This window comes from Brachyhypopomus gauderio, unplaced genomic scaffold (assembly GCF_052324685.1).
Source record: "Brachyhypopomus gauderio isolate BG-103 unplaced genomic scaffold, BGAUD_0.2 sc71, whole genome shotgun sequence".
Classification (NCBI taxonomy): domain Eukaryota; kingdom Metazoa; phylum Chordata; class Actinopteri; order Gymnotiformes; family Hypopomidae; genus Brachyhypopomus; species Brachyhypopomus gauderio.
The window spans coordinates 1076809-1098675 of NW_027506892.1; the positions used below are offsets into that span (position 1 = coordinate 1076809).

Sequence of the window (21867 nt, forward strand, 5' to 3'; positions counted from 1 at the left end):
CCAGGTTTGTGTTCATGTGTATAAGTGTGTAGGAGACAGACTGGTCTAGGGTCATGGTGATTGATTCACTGAAACACCCAAATCAGGCACTTCCACGTTTTTGTTTGGTAAAATGGAGACTGTTGCTTTAACACACCTGGTCGTGGCACGTGGGCGCTGGTTTCAGGTGATTCCTGCCCTGTTGGAGTGGTTTGTTCTGCCCTTCCAAACGGCTCATAATGCAACGAAGTGGAGAGTCCTCAATGAAATGACCAATCGTTTTAAAGAGGCTTTGATTTTACCGCTTGTTTTTACAAATGTGTCAAGGACAGATTTACCCCCACCACCTCATATTAAAATATTTCTTGAGAAGTTGGGAGATATGACTAAATATGAGGTCATTAAAGGTAAAGGGAAAAGTATTTCATCTCCCAGCAGATGTGTGCATCTGTAAATACAGAGCTAGTCTTAAGGGTGACATCATCAGCCCCTGTGCAAAACATCGCCCTCTAGTGACAGAGGGAGGGTATTCAAACCAGCATAACCATTGGCTATATGGAGCGCCTCTCAAGACATTTGGCTGTGCCAAAAAGAGCTGTGTTTCTGAGAGGACTACATCACTCAGCGTGTGTCTTCAGGTTGTGTTGATGTTATTGACAGCCAAGTGCAGCCTGACCTTCTGAACGAGCCTCTTGTTGAGGGCGTTTTGTTCTGTTTGTCAATGATAGAGGTTACAGCTTCAACCGCTGCAGGTTTGAGAGGTTTTGAGAGGTTTTGTTCTGCACGTTTGACATAACAGGGCATGAAGGAATCGGTATGGAGCACAGTGGGGGGGGGGGGCACAGCTGGGAGCAGTGCAGGTGTATGTGAAAATATGCAGTGAGATGTCCAGGTCTATATGAACTGTTATATGTTACTTAATCTACTGATCCTTTTGTGTGATTTTGGTTGCTTTGTTAAGGAATTTTAGTAGTAAAGTTGAGGTGTGTGTGTGTGTGTGTGTGTGTGTGTGTCAACATGAACAAGCCACATTGAGTTTTTCAGGTAGACACTTTAAGCTGTCGTGGTGTGATATGATTTGTATTTAATGTTAGTGGCTGTGTTCACACACACTAAGGGAAACAGCAGGAAGCCATTAGCCAGGCCCGACCTGTCAGCCACGGACCCGGCAGCCTGAACCCTGCAGGACTACAGAATCATGATGGTGTCGGGAAGGAGAGCCTATCTGCCCTGTCCTCTCTTCCTCCACTACTCCACCCTCTCCACCCCCATTCTCCACCCTTATCTCACTGTCAGAGTGTTCTGGTCTTCAGGAAGCAGGCGAGGCAGCCAAGAGGAACACCTGCTGTCAGAGAGGGGGGGGGGGGGGTGATGGAGAGTCTGGAGTCTGTCAGGGTGGTGCAGAAGACCCCCAACACAGGAGGGCACCTTTGGGAAAATCCTCAGCTCAGTGTGTGTGTGTGTGTGTGTGTGTGTGTCTGTGTCTGTGTCTGTGTCTGTGTCTGTGTCTGTGTCTCTCTGTGTGTGTGTGTGTATCTGTTTGTTTGTGTTGGTGTGTGTGTCCCTTTGTGTGTATAAACCTGCTAGTAAAGACATGCATCAGTACGGGGCTAGGGTGTGAAGATGCTTCATTCTCTCTCTCAGAACAGGGACGCTGGGTCAGTGGTGGCGATGACTCTCATAACAGTCCATTATGTTTTCATCGGTGCACCTGTGTGCAGCTTGTGTGGTCCACAGGTGGATGTCACAATAGGATTATTTCAGCTCTCAGGTCCCTCCGAGCTCGAGGTAACGTGCATGTGCCCCAGAGAAAATGGCCAAGTGTAGACTGTAAGAGGTTTTCACCCAGAGAGCAGATTTGAAACCAGTACTATTGTCAGGGGGGAGAACACCTGCCAGACATCACAAAAACCGTGTTAACACAAAGAAATAAACTACTAAATACAATGTGTGTATTCGGAGAGAACGTTTTTACAACATATGTATCGAAAGCGCGTAAAGATTAAATATGCAACGGGTTTGATTCAGCTCGCATTTCCAGTATCGTCACACATGCCGTTTTTATATATTTTTTCAGATGAACAGATCGGAACGGATATTCAAATAGCAATTCAAAAAGTGAAATCAGAAGTCATTCGTTCTTGTTTGAAAGGCGCTGAATGAAAAATGAGCCATTCTTGCGATCATTAATCACATCTCCGATTGTTTGCGCGGTGCCGATCGAGTCCGTGGACCAAGACGCGAGCTCTGAGCGCGAGCTGCGAGGAATGAGAATGACCACAACCGAGTGGACTGCAGGCGCTCAGACGCGCGTGTCACCTGCGGAGCGCAGTCGGGCTCTTCTGCGGTGGGCGGGGGACACGCGGACAGTAGCCTGGAGATGCGGTTTATCTCGAGCACTTCAGAAATGTGATCACTGTATTACCCATATTAAATATATTTATTCTTATAGCCAAACGCGAAAGTTTGTCAGCCGTTATCCACGTCTTCATTTCCGACCCTGGGTTCTCGTTTTAATTTGAAAAAAGGGGCTTCGGTAATTCATAATTGTTATTATGAATTTACAGACGTGGGTTTATTCTAATAAATGTAAAGACTTCAAATTTGGGCATTTGCTTTCCGACAAGTGTAGCTATCCAACAAGTTTAGCTTTATTATTTATTAGATCTTTATTTATACAGGTAGTCCCATTGAGACTTGGCTTCTCATTTACAAGAGAGACCTCGTTAGCTCGTTTACGTTTTCTAAAAAGTCTTCCAAAAGACTTATAAAGAAAAAAGGAGGTCAAACGGATAATGCAGCGAGGCACTCTGACGGCGCGCTTTGGCGCTACGGAACCGGAATAATGCACCCGCACCCCGACGGTTTCGTGCCTGCGCCTACACGCACTTCGTCGCAGTGATGAACCGCGTGGTTGCTTTTTATGTCAAATAAAGTAGGAAATGATCGATTACTACTAATTCGCGCCGACGGTGCTGCCTTAATTCGCCACCTTGGTCATCTCACAAGTGCGAAGACGCAATTGATGACAAACTGACCTCGGTCGCTGGTACGTAGACGTCGAGAGCTAAACTTGGTTTTAGATTGATATCTCATGAAATTACTTTAAAGTGGCAAGTCACGGACGTCCGTGCGTGTCTTGATGGCGTCGAGGTAATTGATTTCCAACATTATGTGTCTTCAAACAGGCTGCGCTATCGTGCGCACCTAGGGAGTACCACCGGAGCTCCTAGCGATATTCGCTCCGTTTTTTTCCTCGGATGAGAGCCGCTTTTTCACGCATCTGCTTTAGAGTGACTGCAGTTCACCGGCGGACGCGAACGCGCACAATCGCTCTGAAAAGTAGAGGAAAGTTGATGTCTGGACTTTAAACCATATATGAAGATCGGGACACCGGTGCCACCGGCTACAAACCGTAGAAATGCCTATGCATCCCGTGACGTCCACGTTGATGTACCGGGGGATCTGTACCATCCCAGACATCCTCTCGTACCAGACACCGGTCAACCTACCTGAAGACGAGGTAGAGGGTGAGTCATGGAGTCTTGTTCTCCAGATGGCTCGTCCTATGTTCTGATTTAGCCTGATATGGATATACTGCTTTGGTTAATCACTCAACCAATCACCTCATTAATTACATTTTGGCAGCAAATTATGGATACTAAGTTGCATTCGTTGCATAGTCAATCGAGTTCCTCGGTTTGTATATAGGGCACCTGTTAATATACTGGGTAAGGCTCACCTTTCTCCCTTATGAATGAACATATGCTGGGTTAATATTTTAATTGCCAAGATGGAAAATATGGTACAGGCTTTATAAACTTCCACGCACATATATTTTCTTTGTTACTGCCGTTAATCATTTTGTATGTTTAACACACGGGCTTCAGGACCACGGACAGCGCCACACCGACCCGCACTCGACATTACCTGCTAAACTTGAGCGTTTTATGGATATCGGGTGGGATTTTAAGCGTTTTTTACATAGGCAAAAATAAGGTTTATTCATCGTGAATTATATGACTTCATGTACCAATATTACAGATCACAAAAACAGAAAGAAAACATCTGAATAAACGAATAAATGGCACACCGTCACATCGTATCTGTATTTGAGAGGTGTGTTGTTATAGGTTGGCACAGTTCAGAGTATATTCCTGCTTGATTAAGTCTTTGGTTACAGGTTCAGGGAACAGTCCTGTGTTGTGTAGTTCTTGTAACTACTTTCAGCTTGTGTTATACTACACAATACCACACAAAGTCTTAATAATCTATTGGAGCTCTAAACATTGTCTCAGAGACACATTTAGGGTTTTCATCTAAACACACGACCAACTGGTAACAGCTGCACTCACATCATTACAATACAAAATTACTATTTTTCCCCTAGTTGAGTTCATTATCCAACTCATATAGTGACAAACCCAGATCAAAGCCTGTTAATCGCCTTGTCCACATACACAACTGCTCAATTAAATTTCATTGCCAGTTTTCAAATGTAGTATATTGATTATTTCCAGGTTAAAGCAATTATTTCACCAATTATTGACTCAGGGTAAGATGTCTTAAAGCAAAACTTTTGATACACATCATTTCATTCTTGACTGAATTTCTCATTTGCTCTAAACAGAATGGGCTCTGTGATGAGTTTCAGCCTGAACTCAGATTAGAGATTTGAAGGGGAGGTCTGTCCAGCGCCGTATCTGAAGAGCTCCAGTTAAATGGCTCACATGAACACACTCACCGCATTCATCTGAGTTGCAGCGTGATCCGTACATACCTGTTCAATATCTATTCTGAAAATCCCATTTGCCCGCGAATGTGGTTTTAAACAGCCTGTGTGCACATTAATGTGAGCGGTGATGTGAGCAGACAGCCACGCACACACACATGCAGCAGCGTGTGAGATGACAGGCGACTGCAGTGGACAGCATGCAGACGTCACTCCGTCTGCCTAACGGAGGCCTTCAACACCTGCACCAGGGTTCTGCTCCACACAGCTGGAGTCTGGCCACAGATCTGCAAGGCAAATAGTAAACACATGGCAGGAAAAACACACACACACACACACACACACACAAGACCAGATTATTTTAATTTGAAATGAAAAGATGAACAGCAGTGGTAAAATACTCTGACACAAGCTTGATATGTTTTTTACTGCCCTGTAGAGTCTTCAGTATGTGGACATGTTTTTAAAAAATATATGTTTTAATGAAGCTGATTTTGTTCTTTGAATCACAGAACATGAGGCATGTTATTATTCAGCAGATCCAGTCTAGAGCCAGACAACAGAATGACCTGTCCAGAGTTTACAATGCTGAAGCTATTTACTACATTTATCTTTATGTTGGCTTTGTGTTAGCTTTAATTCAGCTTTATATTGGCTTTATGTTAGCTTTCTATATGCTTGATGTTAGCTTTGCCCTGGGGGGTCTGCATATATTTTGAACCAGTGGGGACTAAAAGAGGGAAGCCAAAGGCTGCAAAATAACAGAGAAATAATGGTGCACTGGAGGGTACGTGCCCCCCTCACCCCAGGGTGCCAGGCAGGGGAAATGAAGAGGTGATGGGCTGCTGGCCACTGGCTGGTTAGCCATAACTAAAAATATAGGATTTTAGTTAAAATAGTTCGTGTAGAGAATATGAATTTGTGCAGATCAAATGTGATTAAAACTGGAGGAAGTTCTGGTTGGTTCTTAAGATGAAGCTGTCAGGATGTTCTGAATAAACATTACTCGCAGACATTTATGTTGGAATTTATTTGGCTTGGAGCTGGTACAAACTCACAAGACTCCTCACCCGATTGCACGCTTTGTTTACTCCCTGTTTGTGCTGTCACACCCTTTCCAGACATTCGGTTCCAGTCATTTGCACTGCGTCGTTCAGCAGTAACACCAGAGCAGTGTTCGCTAGGCTCAGGGATCTTCCAGATGCCGCCTGCATCTGTGATGTGGTCAGTGAGGTTTCCCAGCACCGCCACGTGGCGAGGTTCTGACGCTGAGCCCATTCTGGGCTCTCCGCGGAGGCTGATGCAGCCGTGGTGGATGCAGCCGTGTGCGATGCAGCCGTGCAGCCGTGTGTCTGGACCCACTCCACCCCTCTGTCCTGCATCTGGGGTGCTGCTAACTCCCTGGAATCCAGCAGATGCTGGAGGAGCACAGATGACCGTTTCAGCCACTTCCATCAAACATGGAACGCAACTTTCAGTCACGGTTGCACTGAAGGGTTAGACGCTGGAAACCTTGTGTGGTGCAGTGCATTGTGGGGCAGTATGTTGTCTACTGAGAGACCATGTAAGATAAAATATTGTCATGTGCATTATGTCAATAGCAGTTTTGAGTTTTTCAGGGCTTCTGAAGAGAAAGCAATTTTGACTTTTAAATCTTTCTTTTTTAATGGATCTTTTTGATGGATCATCCAAATCTTAATGAGGTCAATTAAATATTTAAAAGCACAATCTGATATTATACTCAATAAATCAATTATTCATAAAACTCAATTAATCTCAGACAAGCTACATGAACCCATTCCAGAAACACACTTTTAACAAATTTCTGGTGTGTACGGTGACAGTTAAGCCGGTAAGAATCATCTGATGAGTGATTCTAGCAGGAGGCCAACAGATAAATACACTAATGTTTGGTTGAAAATGTATAGTCCAGGTATTTAGGCTACCTATCACTAATCTATCAATAATAGTAGTTGGACTATTTGAATGTTACATGCTTTACGACGAGGCTCCTCTCACACACATTGTTTTGTGTTTTTTTTATCTGTGTAAATGTTGCCCAGCTGGTATATTCGGAAGAAGACATGCTGCTAGGTCGTGACTTTGCATTATACCAGCGCGTGAACTCAGCGTGCAGCGTGCGGTAGGCAGAGATCGTTGACACAGAGAAAGTGTGCAGTGAAGCGCGCGCTGGGCCACACAGAGGCGAGACGCACGAGCATTCGCTACACTGCAGACGCCGTCTGCTGCTGTCAGATGCGCCCGTGCAACCCCCGTCCGTACCTCGTAATAGAGAAGGAAAGAGAGGCGAGAGAGACGCCCATCTGTTCACAGCCTGGTCGTCCGTACATCTGATCCACGTGCTGGGAGGATTTGAGGATTTTAAAAGTCTCAGGTTTCAAAAGCATAGCCAGAGGAGACAAAACATTTGTGGGTCATCTTATTACCTCTTAGGCACTTTCAAAAAGCTGTGTCAGTAATACACTGTATACAGAGAGGTATTGAATTAGTCCTGTTCAATCCGCAAGATGTCTACATAGCCTTGACAAAAAACTACACTTTTCTAGAATACATTATGCAATATACCATACTATACTACAGCACAATATGCAAACACTTTCATTTTGATTTGCAGCATTTAACGTCATACTGACTTACAGAAATGTTTCATTACTTGGTGGAAAACCAAGTAATTAAAACTAGCCTACATAGCAAGATGCTAAATACAAGAGTAACATTGAGTCACTGCTCCTGCTTCTTAAATAGGAAAACACTTTGACAAGTGTTATTACTGCAGTAGAAAGTGATGTTCGCTCGTGCATATTTAGATGACTGGTGACCAATTAAACCACAGCAACTGCTGCTCACTGTGGCACGCGCACGGTGCCTTTGAGAACAGGCGCAGGTTAGCGGTCCACTAGCGCATCGTCTGACATTTGTGTGAACAGGTCCCCCAGAGTGGCCCAACTGCTCCGTCTGTGTTTAATCGTCTTGTGAGGAGGTCGATAAAACCTTTTAATGTCCAGTTTTATGCTAGCCATGTGTGTCTGTCGGTTTTTTCTTATTCAGGATGAAAAAGATTAATGTTCCCCAAATTTCAGATAAATGTCCCTCAAACATGTTTAATCTCTTGATATCAATAAACACAGGAAGAATCTGATGTGTTTTCACCACACTGAACTGATTAGATTTTACACTCTGTACACACTGAACTGCAGTATTGCAACATTCCCCTAAAAGCAGGTGGAATTTTTGTCATAATTTTTTGTATTTAATAATTCAGTAGTAAACTAACAGACTAAGAGCCCTTTGGATGTGTTTCATCCTGTGAGGTTAGATATGTTGTAGCTAGTGAAAAGGAGAGAGACACACACACACACACTCACGCACACACACTCGTGCACAGAGGAAGCTTTTCAATTACTGACACCTACTCCAGTGGGAACAGAAAGATGTTTGCATCTCAGTGCAGGTGTTTTGATGGGTTTCAAGACAATGAGGCGGGAATGAGCAGCTCCAATCCAGAAGAACCCTGCAGTTCACCACCAACACACAGTACTGGTGTTCAAGACGTCGTTAGCTGGATCCAGAGTGTTGGATGAGGACAGGAACATGGGAACTGCAGTGTGTGTGTGTGTGTGTGTGTGTGTGTGTGTGTGTGTGTGTGCGTGTGTGTGTGTGTGTGTGGTGTATAAACAAGTCATTTGCTCTTTGACCATGTATCTGTTTTCATTCCAAGCCAAAACACGAGTGACCCGTGTCATTAATCAAATATCTCGCACTATGTGTTAAAAACAAGATATGACATTTAAGTGAAGACAGTGAACTTTAAACTGTCTCCATAGAGCTCTGATTTTTGGCTTTAGGCATAGAGAGAGAGAGAGAGAGAGAGAGAGACTGTCAGAGACTGTCAGAGAGAGGGAAAGGTAGTAAGGGAAAGAGGGAGAGAGAGAGTGTACATGCATATATGGTTTACGAGTGTATATCTGTGGTTATATTGTATGCAATATTCTCCATAATAGAGCAATATGTGCTGTGATAGGCTGTGTCATGCATATTGGGACTCGGGACGTCATGAATGGCTCATGAACTGAACTGATGGAGAGATTTTCCAGGTCATCTGCTGTGTAAGACACCGTCAAGGCAGCAAGGATGGACTGAGCACGCTCACAGGGCATCGTGGAGGAATGGGAGCTCCACCATGAAATCACACATGGGTGGAGGTGGGTGGAGGTGGGGCTGGGTAAAAGACACAGGTACTAATACATTTTATCTCAAAGGTACAAATTAGACGGTGATTGAGCAGCGTACAAAATGCTGAGTCATGAGATGAAGGCAGAAATAAAGTTCTGTAATGATTTTACTTCTCATCTCAATCACAATTGACAAAATATGGCACATTTTTTAAACCACCATATTCATAGTTCTCTGTCTCCATCTCTCTGTCTTTCTCTCTCCCACTGTCTCTCTCTATCCATCTCTGTCTGTCTCCCTCTCCCTCCCTTTCTCTCCTTCTCTCCCTCTCTCGCTCTCACTCTCTCTCCAATTCACTCTTACTCCTTACTCTCTCTCTTCCTCTTTCCCTTACTGCATTTCCCTCTCTCTGACAGTCTTTCTCTCTCTCTCTCTCTCTCTCTCTCTCTCTCTCTCTCTCTCTCTCTCTCTCTCTTTCTCTCTGCCAACTACAACAGTGTGTCTGCAGAGGTTCAGTCCGTCTTTGTGGACGTTTGACAGGCGGTAGTTCTTCACACCCAGTCAGACTTCTGTCCCCCTATAATTACCAGAGTGTCTCCCAACAAAGGGGGACTTGCTTTATTCATCGCTCCAGAGTCCCAGATCCAGCAGCCACGACTGAGTCCACGCCCTACACAACACAAACAGTCTTGTTTGGCTGCGGGAGCGTATTACATACAAGGAGTGTGTACAACTTCCTGGCTTCAGCAAATGTGTGTGTGCCACATGAAACGCTGCAGGCTGGGATTCCCAGAGCACTCTGGTCTTTGCTCATGTTCAAGGTGATGCTTGTTCTGGTTTTACAACATGCTCAGGTGCTTTTGAAGAAGCAGGGTGTGTTCTAGAGCAGTTACTCGGCTCAGGTGCTGAATCAAACTGAGTAACAGAGTGAATCAAACAGCTGTTTTCTGAGGGGAGGAGCCACCTCCTCACATGGAACCAGAGGGAGGAGCTTCTCTGTCCCAGGGTCACTGTTCCTGTTGCTTCTTGTTGGGGTTGTAGCCCAGTGTCCTGGATCAGTACAGCAGCCGCAATCCTCCACCCACGGTCCTCCACCCACACACCTCCACCCACACTCCTCCACCCACACTCCTCCACCCACACACCACCACCCACACACCTCCACCCACACACCACCACCCACGCTCCTCCACCCACACTCCTCCACCCACACTCCTCCACCCACACACCTCCACTCCTCCACCCACACACCTCCACTCCTCCACCCACACACCTCCACCCACACTCCTCCACCCACACACCACCACCCACACACCTCCACCCACACACCACCACCCACACTCCTCCACCCACACTCCTCCACCCACACTCCTCCACCCACACACCTCCACCCCTCCACCCACACACCTCCACTCCTCCACCCACACACCTCCACCCACACACCTCCACTCCTCCACCCACACACCTCCACCCACACACCTCCACCCACACACCTCCACTCCTCCACCCACACACCTCCACCCACACACCTCCACCCACGCTCCTCCACCCACACTCCTCCACCCACACACCTCCACCCACACTCCTCCACCCACACACCTCCACCCACACACCACCACCCACACTCCTCCACCCACACACCTCCACCCACACTCCTCCACCCACACACCTCCACCCACACACCACCACCCACGCTCCTCCACCCACACTCCTCCACCCACACTCCTCCACCCACACACCTCCACCCACACACCTCCACCCACACACCTCCACTCCTCCACCCACACACCTCCACCCACACACCTCCACTCCTCCACCCACACTCCTCCACCCACACACCACCACCCACGCTCCTCCACCCACACACCTCCACTCCTCCACCCACACACCTCCACCCACACTCCTCCACCCACACACCACCACCCACGCTCCTCCACCCACACTCCTCCACCCACACACCTCCACTCCTCCACCCACACACCTCCACCCACACTCCTCCACCCACACACCTCCACCCACACACCTCCACCCACACACCCGCACCCGCACTCCTCCACTCCTCCACCCATACTCCTCCACCCACACACCTCTACCCACACTCCTCCAACTGCACTCCTCCACCCACACACCTCCACCCACACTCCTCCACCCGCACCCATACTCCTCCACCCACACTCCTCTACCCACACACCTCTACCCACCCCACCACACACCTCCACCCACACACCTTCACCCACCCTTCCACACACACACACCCCTCCACACACTCACTCCACCACACACCCCTCCACAAACACACACACACCCCTCCACACACTCATCCCACCACACACCCCTTCACACACTCACCCCACCACACACCCCTCCACACATACACACACACACACACACACACACCCCTACACCCCTCCACACATACACACACACACACACACACACACACACACACACACACACACACACACACACACACAGACCCCTCTACCAGGCCCTGTGCCCTTGCTTTGTCCCAGAGTCTATATGCTATTTGCCCCCCTCAGAGGCACCAACAGACCTGATAGGAGGATCTCTGTGAACCAGCAGTCTCTGGTCACGCCCATAACAGGCATGTGAATATACTCCAGAGTCTTGTTAAAGAACATTTATGGCAATATTCAGAAATGGTGGATGCTGGGGTAGACAAGATGGATTAGGCCTGCTGCAGATGGTTAAAAATAGTGCTGGAAACACACACACATACACACACACACACACACACACACACACATACACACACACACACACACACACACACACACACACACACACACACACACACACACACACACACACACACACACACACACACACACTCAAGGGGGGTTAATGGTATTTTGGAAACCATTGATTTTTAAGAGCATTATATAAAGAGTATGGGCGTGTGTGTGTGTGTATGTGGGTGTGTGTGTGTGTGTGTGTGTGTGTGTGTGTGTGTGTGTGTGTGTGTGTGTGAATCTTCTGGTGATAAAGAGATGTACCGTTGTTGAGAGATGCAGCGTGTGCGTTAAATCAGGCCTATTAGAGCTCGTGTAGGACGGTGGAGTCATTAGAAATTACGCTGGATATGAAGTATGATGCTAGCCACACCATGGGAGTGTGTGTGTGTGTGTGTGTGTATATGTGTGTGTGTGTGTGTGTGTGTGTGTGTGTGTGTGTGTGTGTGTGTGTGTGTGTGCGCACTGGCTCTGTTCAACGCCACTTAACTTATCTGATGATGCATCTCTTTCTCTGTCTCAGTTGACAATTTCAATCGGAGGTTTTTTAAGAATAGGCCTTCAGGCTGACGTGAGCCCCCGGAGAGAGGTTGTTTCTCGTCATCTCAGAGAGGCGACCTTACAGTTGCATGATGGGTAAAAAGAAGTCATCCCAGCAACCTGTTTCAGTTTAAATATTGTGTGTGTGTGTGTGTGTGTGTGTGTGTGTGTGTGTGTGTGTGTGTGTGTGTGTGTGAGAGAGAGATGTTTGCAGGGGTTGAGAAGACCATGGAAGCTCTTTAGCCCTGCGTGGACACACTCTGTAACCCTAGCCACTTTCATGTCTGTCTCTCTGTATCATCTCTGTGGGTGTGGAGAAGACCGCCACGGCTTTGAAGTGCCTCCTCCCACATCAAACAGAGTCCGCGGGTCTCCGAGGCACCTGGGTGGGGGGGGGGGGGTGTGTTTGACCAAGCCCACAGGACATCTGAAGGCAGCTAAACCAGGCAAAGGCCAAGCCATCAGTACAAACAGACAGATTAGAGGGGGCTTGTCTCGTTAGTGGAGATGTGTCTCATTGAAAGGTCTCTGTGATTTCAAACGTAGACCTCTGATCACATGACTGATGTGACTCACTTTCATGACTGATGTGACTCACTTTGAAGTCACTGCAACTGCCAGATAGCTGTTTTCAAACCATTGTAATGTAACATCATGCTTCTTACAGTTAGCAAAACACCATTGATATACCATATTACTAGAACAACCCATTAACAAAAGCCTACAGAGGAGGAAGTGGGGACATTATTAAACAGATGTATAGATGTCAGTCCAGATGAAGACATCAGGGGGTGTGTCATCGTGATGGTCTTGATGTCTCCCAGTAGGAGAACAGCCTGCACACAGATGATTGGTGTGAGGCACCGTGTTGGGCCACAAGTGACTCAACGCTGGTTCTGTGTGTGTCCTTATCTCAGTGGAACGGAGTGGAGGAGAAGACGGAGACCAACGTACACAACGACTGTCGTTGCTTCGCAGGTTAACTCGGGATGAGCCGCTCGCAATGAGATGCAAATGAGAGATGGTTTAGTGTGAAGACTAACCCTGTCCGTCTGCTCCCACCGTCATTTATTGTATTGGTACTTTGGCCTTTTATGAGACGAGATGTCTAATTCATTTGAGCAGAACTTGGGGTGTAATGAATAAACATGACTTCATTATGTTTCAATGGACTAATCATGTTGAGAAATGTCTTACATACAACAGTTATCATCAGTTTGTGGTGTTGTCTGTATCTGGATGTGTTCTTGTGTGTGTTTGTGTGTGTGTACAGGTGAAAGTTACAATGCGTTTGGGTACAGGAGTGCAGGTATGCCTGTGTGTGTGTGTGTGTGTGTGTGTGTGTGTGTGTGTGTGTGTGTGTGTGTGTGGGGTAATGTCTGCTGTCTGAATCAGTAGCACGGTGGAAATATGAACGCTGTTGCACAGGAACACTATGAATGAGACACAACAGTAGAGGAGAGAGAGAGAGAGAGAGAGAGAGAGAGAGAGGAGAAAGAAAGAGGGAAAGGGAGAGATAAAGTGAGTGCGAAATAGCAAAACAACAAAGAAAGTGAGATAGCTGTGAATTCTCTCTGTTTACATTCTAGTTGAACAATTTTACCTTCAAGAAAACGTATCAGTAACTGAGCCCAAACTCCTCAGTTGTCACCCATGATAAAGTCGCATATTTTTGTTTCACACCTGAATACTGAAACAATCCTGGTGTTTTTTTGCAGTCACTTTTCAAAGTCATGGAGCATAATCACGTCCCAATGAGCCTTTGACACGCTGCGGAAAACAGTGAGTTGTACACGGTGCCGGTCCAGTTCACCACATGTGACATCCAAACCCGATGTAGCAAGGTGATCGTTGGGTGGTGTAGTCCTTCAGAACACCACCTTGGTGTAGACGATTGATGCATAAAAGTCAGAAAACTTGAGATTCTGATCCCAACGTGTCATCTTAGATCATTGTAGATTGTGTTGATAAATGCTGTGAAAAGCTCAGGCTAGTTCATGTCAGGATGCTACACCCTTCCTCCAACAGCTCCTACTGTTTCATGGCTGTCCAGGACATTTGGTCATTTGGTTACTTGTGGCTACACCCACCTTACATGTGTTATAGAGCTACAACAGCTCCATCCGTTCGGTCACGTCCAGCCGGTATGGGAGGTGGGGGTATCTGGGGGTGGGGGTATCTGGGGGTGGGGGTATCTGGGGGTGGGGGTATTTGGGGGTGGGGGTATCTGGGGGTGGGGGTATTTGGGGGTGGGGGTATTTGGGGGTGGGGGTATCTGGGGGTGGGGGTATTTGGGGGTGGGGGTATTTGGGGGTGGGGGTATCTGGGGGTGGGGGTATTTGGGGGTGGGGGTATTTGGGCACTCACTATACTCAATATGCAAGTCAATATATTAAAGGCATCTAGGGTTGCCTTCCTCTTTACGAATGCCACATATTTCACAATTATGATTTTGACATTATGACTTGACAACTGGAAAATTTCATATGACTGAATGATGATCTGTAATGAATATAAATGAGTTTCAGCTGCCCAAGAGGCCCGCGGCTCGGGGAGCTTTTAAACAAAGTGCTACGGTTGTCATGGAAATCCCACCCCTACAGTTTTGCCTTTAATGCAGCTGTTTGTCCTGATGCGTTTGTTTGGGGGAGGGGCTGTTTGTCCTGATACGTTTGTGTGGGGGAGGGGCTATTTGTCATGATGCGTTTGTGTGGGGGAGGGGCTGTTTGTCCTGATGCGTTTGTGTGGGGGAGGGGCTGTTTGTCCTGATGCGTTTGTGTGGGGGAGGGGCTGTTTGTCCTGATGCGTTTGTGTGGGGGAGGGGCTGTTTGTCCTGACGCGTTTGTGTGGGGGAGGGGCTGTTTGTCCTGATGCGTTTGTGTGGGGGAGGGGCTGTTTGTCCTGATGCGTTTGTGTGGGGGAGGGGCTGTTTGTCCTGATGCGTTTGTGTGGGGGAGGGGCTATTTGTCCTGACGCGTTTGTGTGGGGGAGGGGCTGTTTGTCCTGATGTGTTTGTGTGGGGGAGGGGCTGTTTGTCCTGATGCGTTTGTGTGTGGGAGGGGCTATTTGTCCTAATGTGTTTGTGTGGGGGAGGGGCTGGTTGTCCTGATGCGTTTGTGTGGGGGAGGGGCTGTTTGTCCTGATGGGTTTGTGTGGGGGAGTGGCTGTTTGTCCTGATGCGTTTGTGTGGAGGAGGGGCTGTTTGTCCTGATGCGTTTGTGTGGGGGAGGGGCTTTTTGTCATGATGTGTTTGTTTGGGGGAGGGGCTGTTTGTCATGATGCGTTTGTGTGGGGGAGGGGCTATTTGTCCTGATGCGTTTGTGTGGGGGAGGGGCTGTTTGTCCTGATGCGTTTGTGTGGGGGAGGGGCTGTTTGTCCTGATGTGTTTGTGTGGGGGAGGGGCTGTTTGTCCTGATACGTTTGTGTGGGGGAGGGGCTGTTTGTCCTGATACGTTTGTGTGGGGGAGGGGCTGTTTGTCCTGATGCGTTTGTGTGGGGGAGGGGCTGTTTGTCATGATGCATTTGTGTGGGGGAGGGGCTGTTTGTCATGATGCGTTTGTGTGGGGGAGGGGCTGTTTGTCCTGACGCGTTTGTGTGGGGGAGGGGCTGTTTGTCCTGACGCGTTTGTGTGGGGGAGGGGCTTTTTGTCATGATGCGTTTGTTTGGGGGAGGGGCAGTTTGTCATGATGCGTTTGTGTGGGGGAGGGGCTGTTTGTCCTGATGCGTTTGTGTGGGGGAGGGGCTATTTGTCCTGATGCGTTTGTGTGGGGGAGGGGCTATTTGTCCTGATGGGTTTGTGTGGGGGAGGGGCTTTTTGTCGTGATGCGTTTGTGTGGGGGAGGGGCTGTTTGTCCTGATGCGTTTGTGTGGGGCAGGGGCTGTTTGTCCTGATGCGTTTGTTTGGGGGAGGGGCTGTTTGTCCTGATGCGTTTGTGTGGGGGAGGGGCTGTTTGTCCTGATGCATTTGTGTGGGGGAGGGGCTATTTGTCCTGATGCGTTTGTGTGGGGGAGGGGCTGTTTGTCCTGATGTGTTTGTGTGGGGGAGGGGCTGTTTGTCCTGATGCATTTGTGTGGGGGAGGGGCTATTTGTCCTGATGCGTTTGTGTGGGGGAGGGGCTGTTTGTCCTGATGCGTTTGTGTGGGGGAGGGGCTGTTTGTCCTGATGCGTTTGTGTGGGGGAGGGGCTGTTTGTCCTGATGCATTTGTGTGGGGGAGGGGCTATTTGTCCTGATGCGTTTGTGTGGGGGAGGGGCTGTTTGTCCTGATGCGTTTGTGTGGGGGAGGGGCTGTTTGTCCTGATGCATTTGTGTGGGGGAGGGGCTATTTGTCCTGATGTGTTTGTGTGGGGGAGGGGCTGTTTGTCCTGATGCGTTTGTGTGGGGGAGGGGCTTTTTGTCTTGATGCGTTTGTGTGGGGGAGGGGCTGTTTGTCCTGATGTGTTTGTGTGGGGGAGGGGCTGTTTGTCCTGATGCATTTGTGTGGGGGAGGGGCTGTTTGTCCTGATGTGTTTGTGTGGGGGAGGGGCTATTTGTCCTGACGCGTTTGTGTGGGGGAGGGGCTGTTTGTCCTGATGCATTTGTGTGGGGGAGGGGCTATTTGTCCTGATGCGTTTGTGTGGGGGAGGGGCTGTTTGTCCTGATGCGTTTGTGTGGGGGAGGGGCTGTTTGTCCTGATGCATTTGTGTGGGGGAGGGGCTATTTGTCCTGATGTGTTTGTGTGGGGGAGGGGCTGTTTGTCCTGATGCGTTTGTGTGGGGGAGGGGCTTTTTGTCTTGATGCGTTTGTGTGGGGGAGGGGCTGTTTGGGATTAGTGAGATGAAAACAATATGATTATTTTTTTATATGTCTTCATTTCAGCCACAGACGTGATAATAAACAACGTATATATTTTTGATTAAGCGCATGTGTGTCCTTGTGTGGATATGTGTGTCTGTGTTTGTGTTTGTGTGTGTGTGTGTGTGTGTGTGTGTGTGTGTGTGTGTGTGTGTGTGTGTGTGTGTGTGTGTGTGTGTGTGTGTGATTATGGATGTGTGTGTGGGTGTGTGTGTGTGGGTGTATGGTTATGGATGTGTGTGTGTGTGTGTGTGTGTGTGTGTGTGTGTGTGATTATGGATGCATGTGTGTGTGTGTGTGTATGATCATGGATGTGTGTGTGTGTGTGGGTGTGTGCGTGGGTGTATGATTATGGATGTGGGTGTGTGTGATTATGGATGTGTGTGTGTGTGTGATTATGGGTGTGTGTGTATATGTGATTATGGATGAATGTGTGTGTGTGTGTGTGTGTGTGTGCTCTCTCCCCCTCAGAGATCCGTGAGGCGTTTAAGGTGTTTGACCGTGATGGTAATGGTTTCATCTCTAAGCAGGAGCTAGGTATGGCCATGCGCTCTCTGGGCTACATGCCCAACGAGGTAGAACTCGAGGTCATCATCCAGAGACTGGACATGGATGGTGAGGAGAAGCTGATTGGCCCTCACACCTCCACGCCCACCACTCACAGACCCCGCCCCCATGTATCCTGCCCCAAAGCACCATTTATTTTGTGCCGTGTGCACCATGGTGGGCCAGTGAGGTGTGTGTGTGTGTGTGTGCATGTGTGTGTGTTGTGTGCGTGTGTGCATGTGCGTGTGTGTGTGTGTGTGTGTGTATGTGTGTGTGTCCACATACTTCTTGTGCATCATGCAAATGATTAAACCCAACAGTATGTAAGTAAGTAAACCATTGATTAAACCTTTAATATCCACTCTGTGTGTAGCAGCTCAATACTGGCCTCAAATAGAACCTTAATATGAACGCCATGCATACCAGCACAGCTTGAATACTCATTCTCTCTCTCTCTCTCTCTCTCTCTCTCTCTCTCTCTCTCTCTCTCTCTCTCTCTCTCTCCCTCCCTCTCTCTCCCTCCCTCTCTCTCTCTCTCTCTCTCTCTCTCTCTCTCCCTCCCTCTCTCTCTCAGGAGATGGCCAGGTGGACTTTGAGGAGTTTGTAACACTCTTGGGGCCCAAACTCTCTGCTGCCGGGATGCCTGACAAGTTCAATGGAACAGATTTTGACTCTGTATTCTGGAAGGTGATTATTATTATTATTGCTCCTCTCTTATTAGAACTGACAACAGGCACAGTCTTCACTGTTCCTGACACACACACACACACGCACGCACGCGCACGCATGCACACACACACACACACACGCACGCACACACACAGACACACACACGCGCACACACACACGCACGCACGCACGCACGCACGCACGCACACATACACACACACACACACACACACACACACACACACACACACACAGAGCACATTAGGAACCTGATCCTCCCACTCACAACCACCTCCCACTGGTAATTTACCAGTAAAATAAAGAGCTGCTTTGCAAATTGCAACCAAAATAGTTTTTAAAAGCTCAACTGTACAGATTTGTGTGTGTGATTTGTGGCTCCCATCACGTCTACGATGGCTGATACAGGAACCATGTGACCATCTAAACAGGAGGGATTTTATTCAGAGTTCAAGCAGCACATCTCCATGCTGAGGTGTCCTTCAACATCAACACTCGACTCCTCTGTAAACTGTCTCCTCTGAAATTGTTGGTTCACAGGTCTCTTTGTGATGTGTGTGTGTGTGTGTGTGTGTGATATATAGCTTCAAAGGCGTCTCTGAGGATACTCTCTGAACAAGACTTTATTATTTATTATTTATCTGTGTGATATTTTAATATATTCCCATATAGAATGGTGGTAATTGAAGGTTGTTTGTTGTAGTGTGATATGCAAAAGCTGACGGTCGAGGAACTGAAGCGTCTGCTCTACGACACCTTCTGTGACCACCTGTCCATGAAGGACATCGAGAACATCATCATGACGGAGGAAAACCACATCGAAAACCCTGAGGACTGTCAAGTGGACATTGACTGTAAGAACGCACGATGAATGAACCTGGAAATGAGAGCAGGTTTAATTGTGAGGTCAAACTGACTTCTTGGCAGTGAGTGTGATATTGAAAACCCTAGCAGAAAAACAAAAGCCTCTCAGCCCAGGTGTGTGTAGTCCACACTGAGGTCAGAAGGTCGCGGATCAGAGTCCAGTTCTTAAACACATTGGGAGGAAATGTGTTTATACCTTAAACACTCCCCGTCTTTAAACTCTCTCTCTCTTTCTTACTCTCCTTCTCTCACTCGCTCTCACCCTCTTTCCTTCTCTCTGTCCCCCTCTCCCTCTCTCTCTCTGTCCCCCTCTCCCTCTCTCTCTCTGTCCCCCTCTCCCTCTCTCTCTCTGCCCTCTACCTTTCTCTCTCTCTTCCCTCTCTCCCTCTTTCTCTCTCTCTCTCTCTCTGCCCTCTACCTTTCTCTCTCTCTTCCCTCTCTCCCTCTTTCTCTCTCTCTCTCTCTCTGCCCTCTACTTTTCTCTCTCTCTTCCCTCTCTCCCTCTCTCTCTCTCTCTCTCTCTCTGCCCTCTACCTTTCTCTCTCTCTTCCCTCTCTCTCTCTCTCTCTCTCTCTCTGCCCTCTACCTTTCTCTCTCTCTTCCCTCTCTCTCTCTCTCTCTTCCCTCTCTCTCTCTCTCTCTCTCCCTCTCTACCTCTCTCTCTCTCTCTCTGCAGCATCCAGTCCAACCCAGCAAGTCAAGCAGACCTGCGTGAGGAAGAGTCTGATATGCGCCTTTGCCATTGCCTTCATCATCAGTGTCATGCTTATTGCAGCCAATCAGGTGCTCCGCAGTGGCATGAAATAGCAGCATCGTCCAATCAGACACCAGAGATCTTTTAGCACAGCACTGATCGATGACTCCAAGCAACAGTGGCAAAACAAACAACAAAACAAACAAACAAAAAAACAGGCACAAACATTCACAATAAGTGAGAGATGAGAGACCCACTAAACAACACGGCAGCTGTGATCAGCCCAGGAGGAACGAAACTTGAACAAACGAATCACATTTATGAGAAGAAAGTAGAAAAGAAACAAGCGACCTCATTACATTCTCGTGGTGATCTGAGCATGTGACTTCTGAAACCACCAAATCTGTGTGTCCACTCCCTCCGTGGGGCTGCCGTGTCCTCCACGGCCCCAGGCACGAGGCCCCAGGCACGAGGCCCCAGGCACGAGGCCCCTGGCACGAGGCCCCAGGCACGAGGCCCCTGGCACTGCACGGGCCCCAGGCACGAGGCCCCAGGCACGAGGCCCCAGGCACGAGGCCCCTGGCACTGCACGGGCCCCTGGCCCCCGGAGACCCCATCCTCCAATGCATGGTGTGGTGCATGGTTAATGTAGTCTTCTAGCACACATAGAGTTCAGCTCTTCGTCCACATCTGTCTGACCGGTGGCTCAGAGAGCCCCGTGCGACCCGACGGCGTGCGACCCGACGGCGTGCGACCCGACGGCGTGCGACCCGACAGCGTGCAGGGCAGTGTCAGGGACAGAAGGATGACATTTGGAAACCGAGAGTGTGTCGCGTGTACAGTGTGTCTATCCATCTGCATGACATGAAGGGCCGTTTTGGGAATGCTCTTATTGTGTATTGTGTGTCTCGTGTTTGTTTATTGATTGCCGTTGGGTTCTGACCTGTTGCACTGAACAGATCATAGTAATACTCCACACTGCCACAGGGGGGCGTAGCAGCCCTGAAGTAATGTCCCCATGAACATGTTGAGAATAAAGCAAAGACTTCTGGGCCATTTCCTCTCCCATCTTTTTCTTCAGGACTGGGAAACGTGTTGACCCGTCAAGATGTGGATTTTGTGTGATGTCAGTCGTTCTGCAGTGTGGCGATGTGTGTCTGTTAACCACTGGTCCTAGTTTGCCAAGGCCATGTCTGTAATCTGTTGTGTGCAGGGGGGAACTTGGTCTGGAACTGAGTGTTTCTCTACAATATCAATCAAACGTAAGGGTGGAGGAGAGAGGAACCGTGTGACTGAACTCAGGACGGGAAGATGTCCAGCAATACCTCAGACCTGAGGACATGGGAGACCCGGGAGACACGGGAGACACAGGATACCTGCTGCTTTTAGGAGTGTGTACATCCTTAAACAAACAAACATAACAACAGCGGCTCTTTCTCTGTATCACTCATGCACACACACACACACACACACACACACACACACACAAATCAAGGGGTCAACTGCAACTTCCCAGTTTCTGGAAAAAGAAGAATAAATAGTGTGGTTCTGCAGAGACGTACATCAACAGTACTGGAGTTACATCGGGAAGATTCTATGCATTTTAAAGTTTAATTCAAATGGTCAGACCAAATGTGCTGTAGTTGTTTCTTGTAGATACCAACACTCACGTTTGCTCTGCAGATGTTACCCACACACACCAACACTCATGTTTGCTCTGTCTGTGTCAGTGATGATGTATGAAAGTATGCTGGCTGACTGTATCTTAAAACCATGGCAAGAGTGTACTGTGATTTCAGGAAATTACTTTAGTACCACTAATACCACATGTATTATTCTTTTTTTACATGAATGTAATATATTAAAATATTATGACATATTCCATTCATTTAGGAATATATTTATTACATATTACAGTATAATTTATTTTCATATGGATGAACTCCCACTGAACCAAAACCATGTACGTATGTACAGGAAATCTTAGGTTTCTCATTACATTTTTGTAATTATTTTTGGGGGTCACACTGTGATAACATTTTATCT

The 21867-nt window shown here is 48.0% G+C and overlaps 1 protein-coding gene across 2 annotated transcripts; it reads left to right on the plus strand.

Annotated features, from left to right (window-relative positions):
• The first annotated feature begins 2838 nt into the window (after positions 1-2838).
• cabp7a (calcium binding protein 7a) lies at positions 2839-20307 on the plus strand. 2 transcript variants are annotated; one of them, XM_076989841.1, is made up of 6 exons: positions 2839-3028; positions 3168-3509; positions 17502-17645; positions 18151-18263; positions 18967-19117; positions 19804-20307. In XM_076989841.1, exons 2-6 carry the CDS (start codon positions 3401-3403, stop codon positions 19932-19934), a joined length of 648 nt encoding a protein of 215 aa, XP_076845956.1. In that variant the 5' UTR covers positions 2839-3028; positions 3168-3400; the 3' UTR covers positions 19935-20307. The 2 variants fall into 2 exon arrangements, with proteins under 2 accessions (XP_076845956.1, XP_076845955.1); XM_076989840.1 differs by having other exon boundaries at positions 2839-3509.
• Positions 20308-21867: the final 1560 nt, after the last annotated feature.

What these genes read in the sequence shown, in the direction of transcription:
- cabp7a (XM_076989840.1), top strand. Translation starts at nt 3,401, where the DNA reads ATGCCTATGCATCCCGTGACGTCCACGTTGATGTACCGGGGGATCTGT. An exon ending in CCAGAGACTGGACATGGATG is followed by an intron (nt 17,646 to 18,150) that starts GTGAGGAGAAGC and finishes TCTCTCTCTCAG; the next exon opens with GAGATGGCCAGGTGGACTTT. An exon ending in TTGACTCTGTATTCTGGAAG is followed by an intron (nt 18,264 to 18,966) that starts GTGATTATTATT and finishes TGTTTGTTGTAG; the next exon opens with TGTGATATGCAAAAGCTGAC.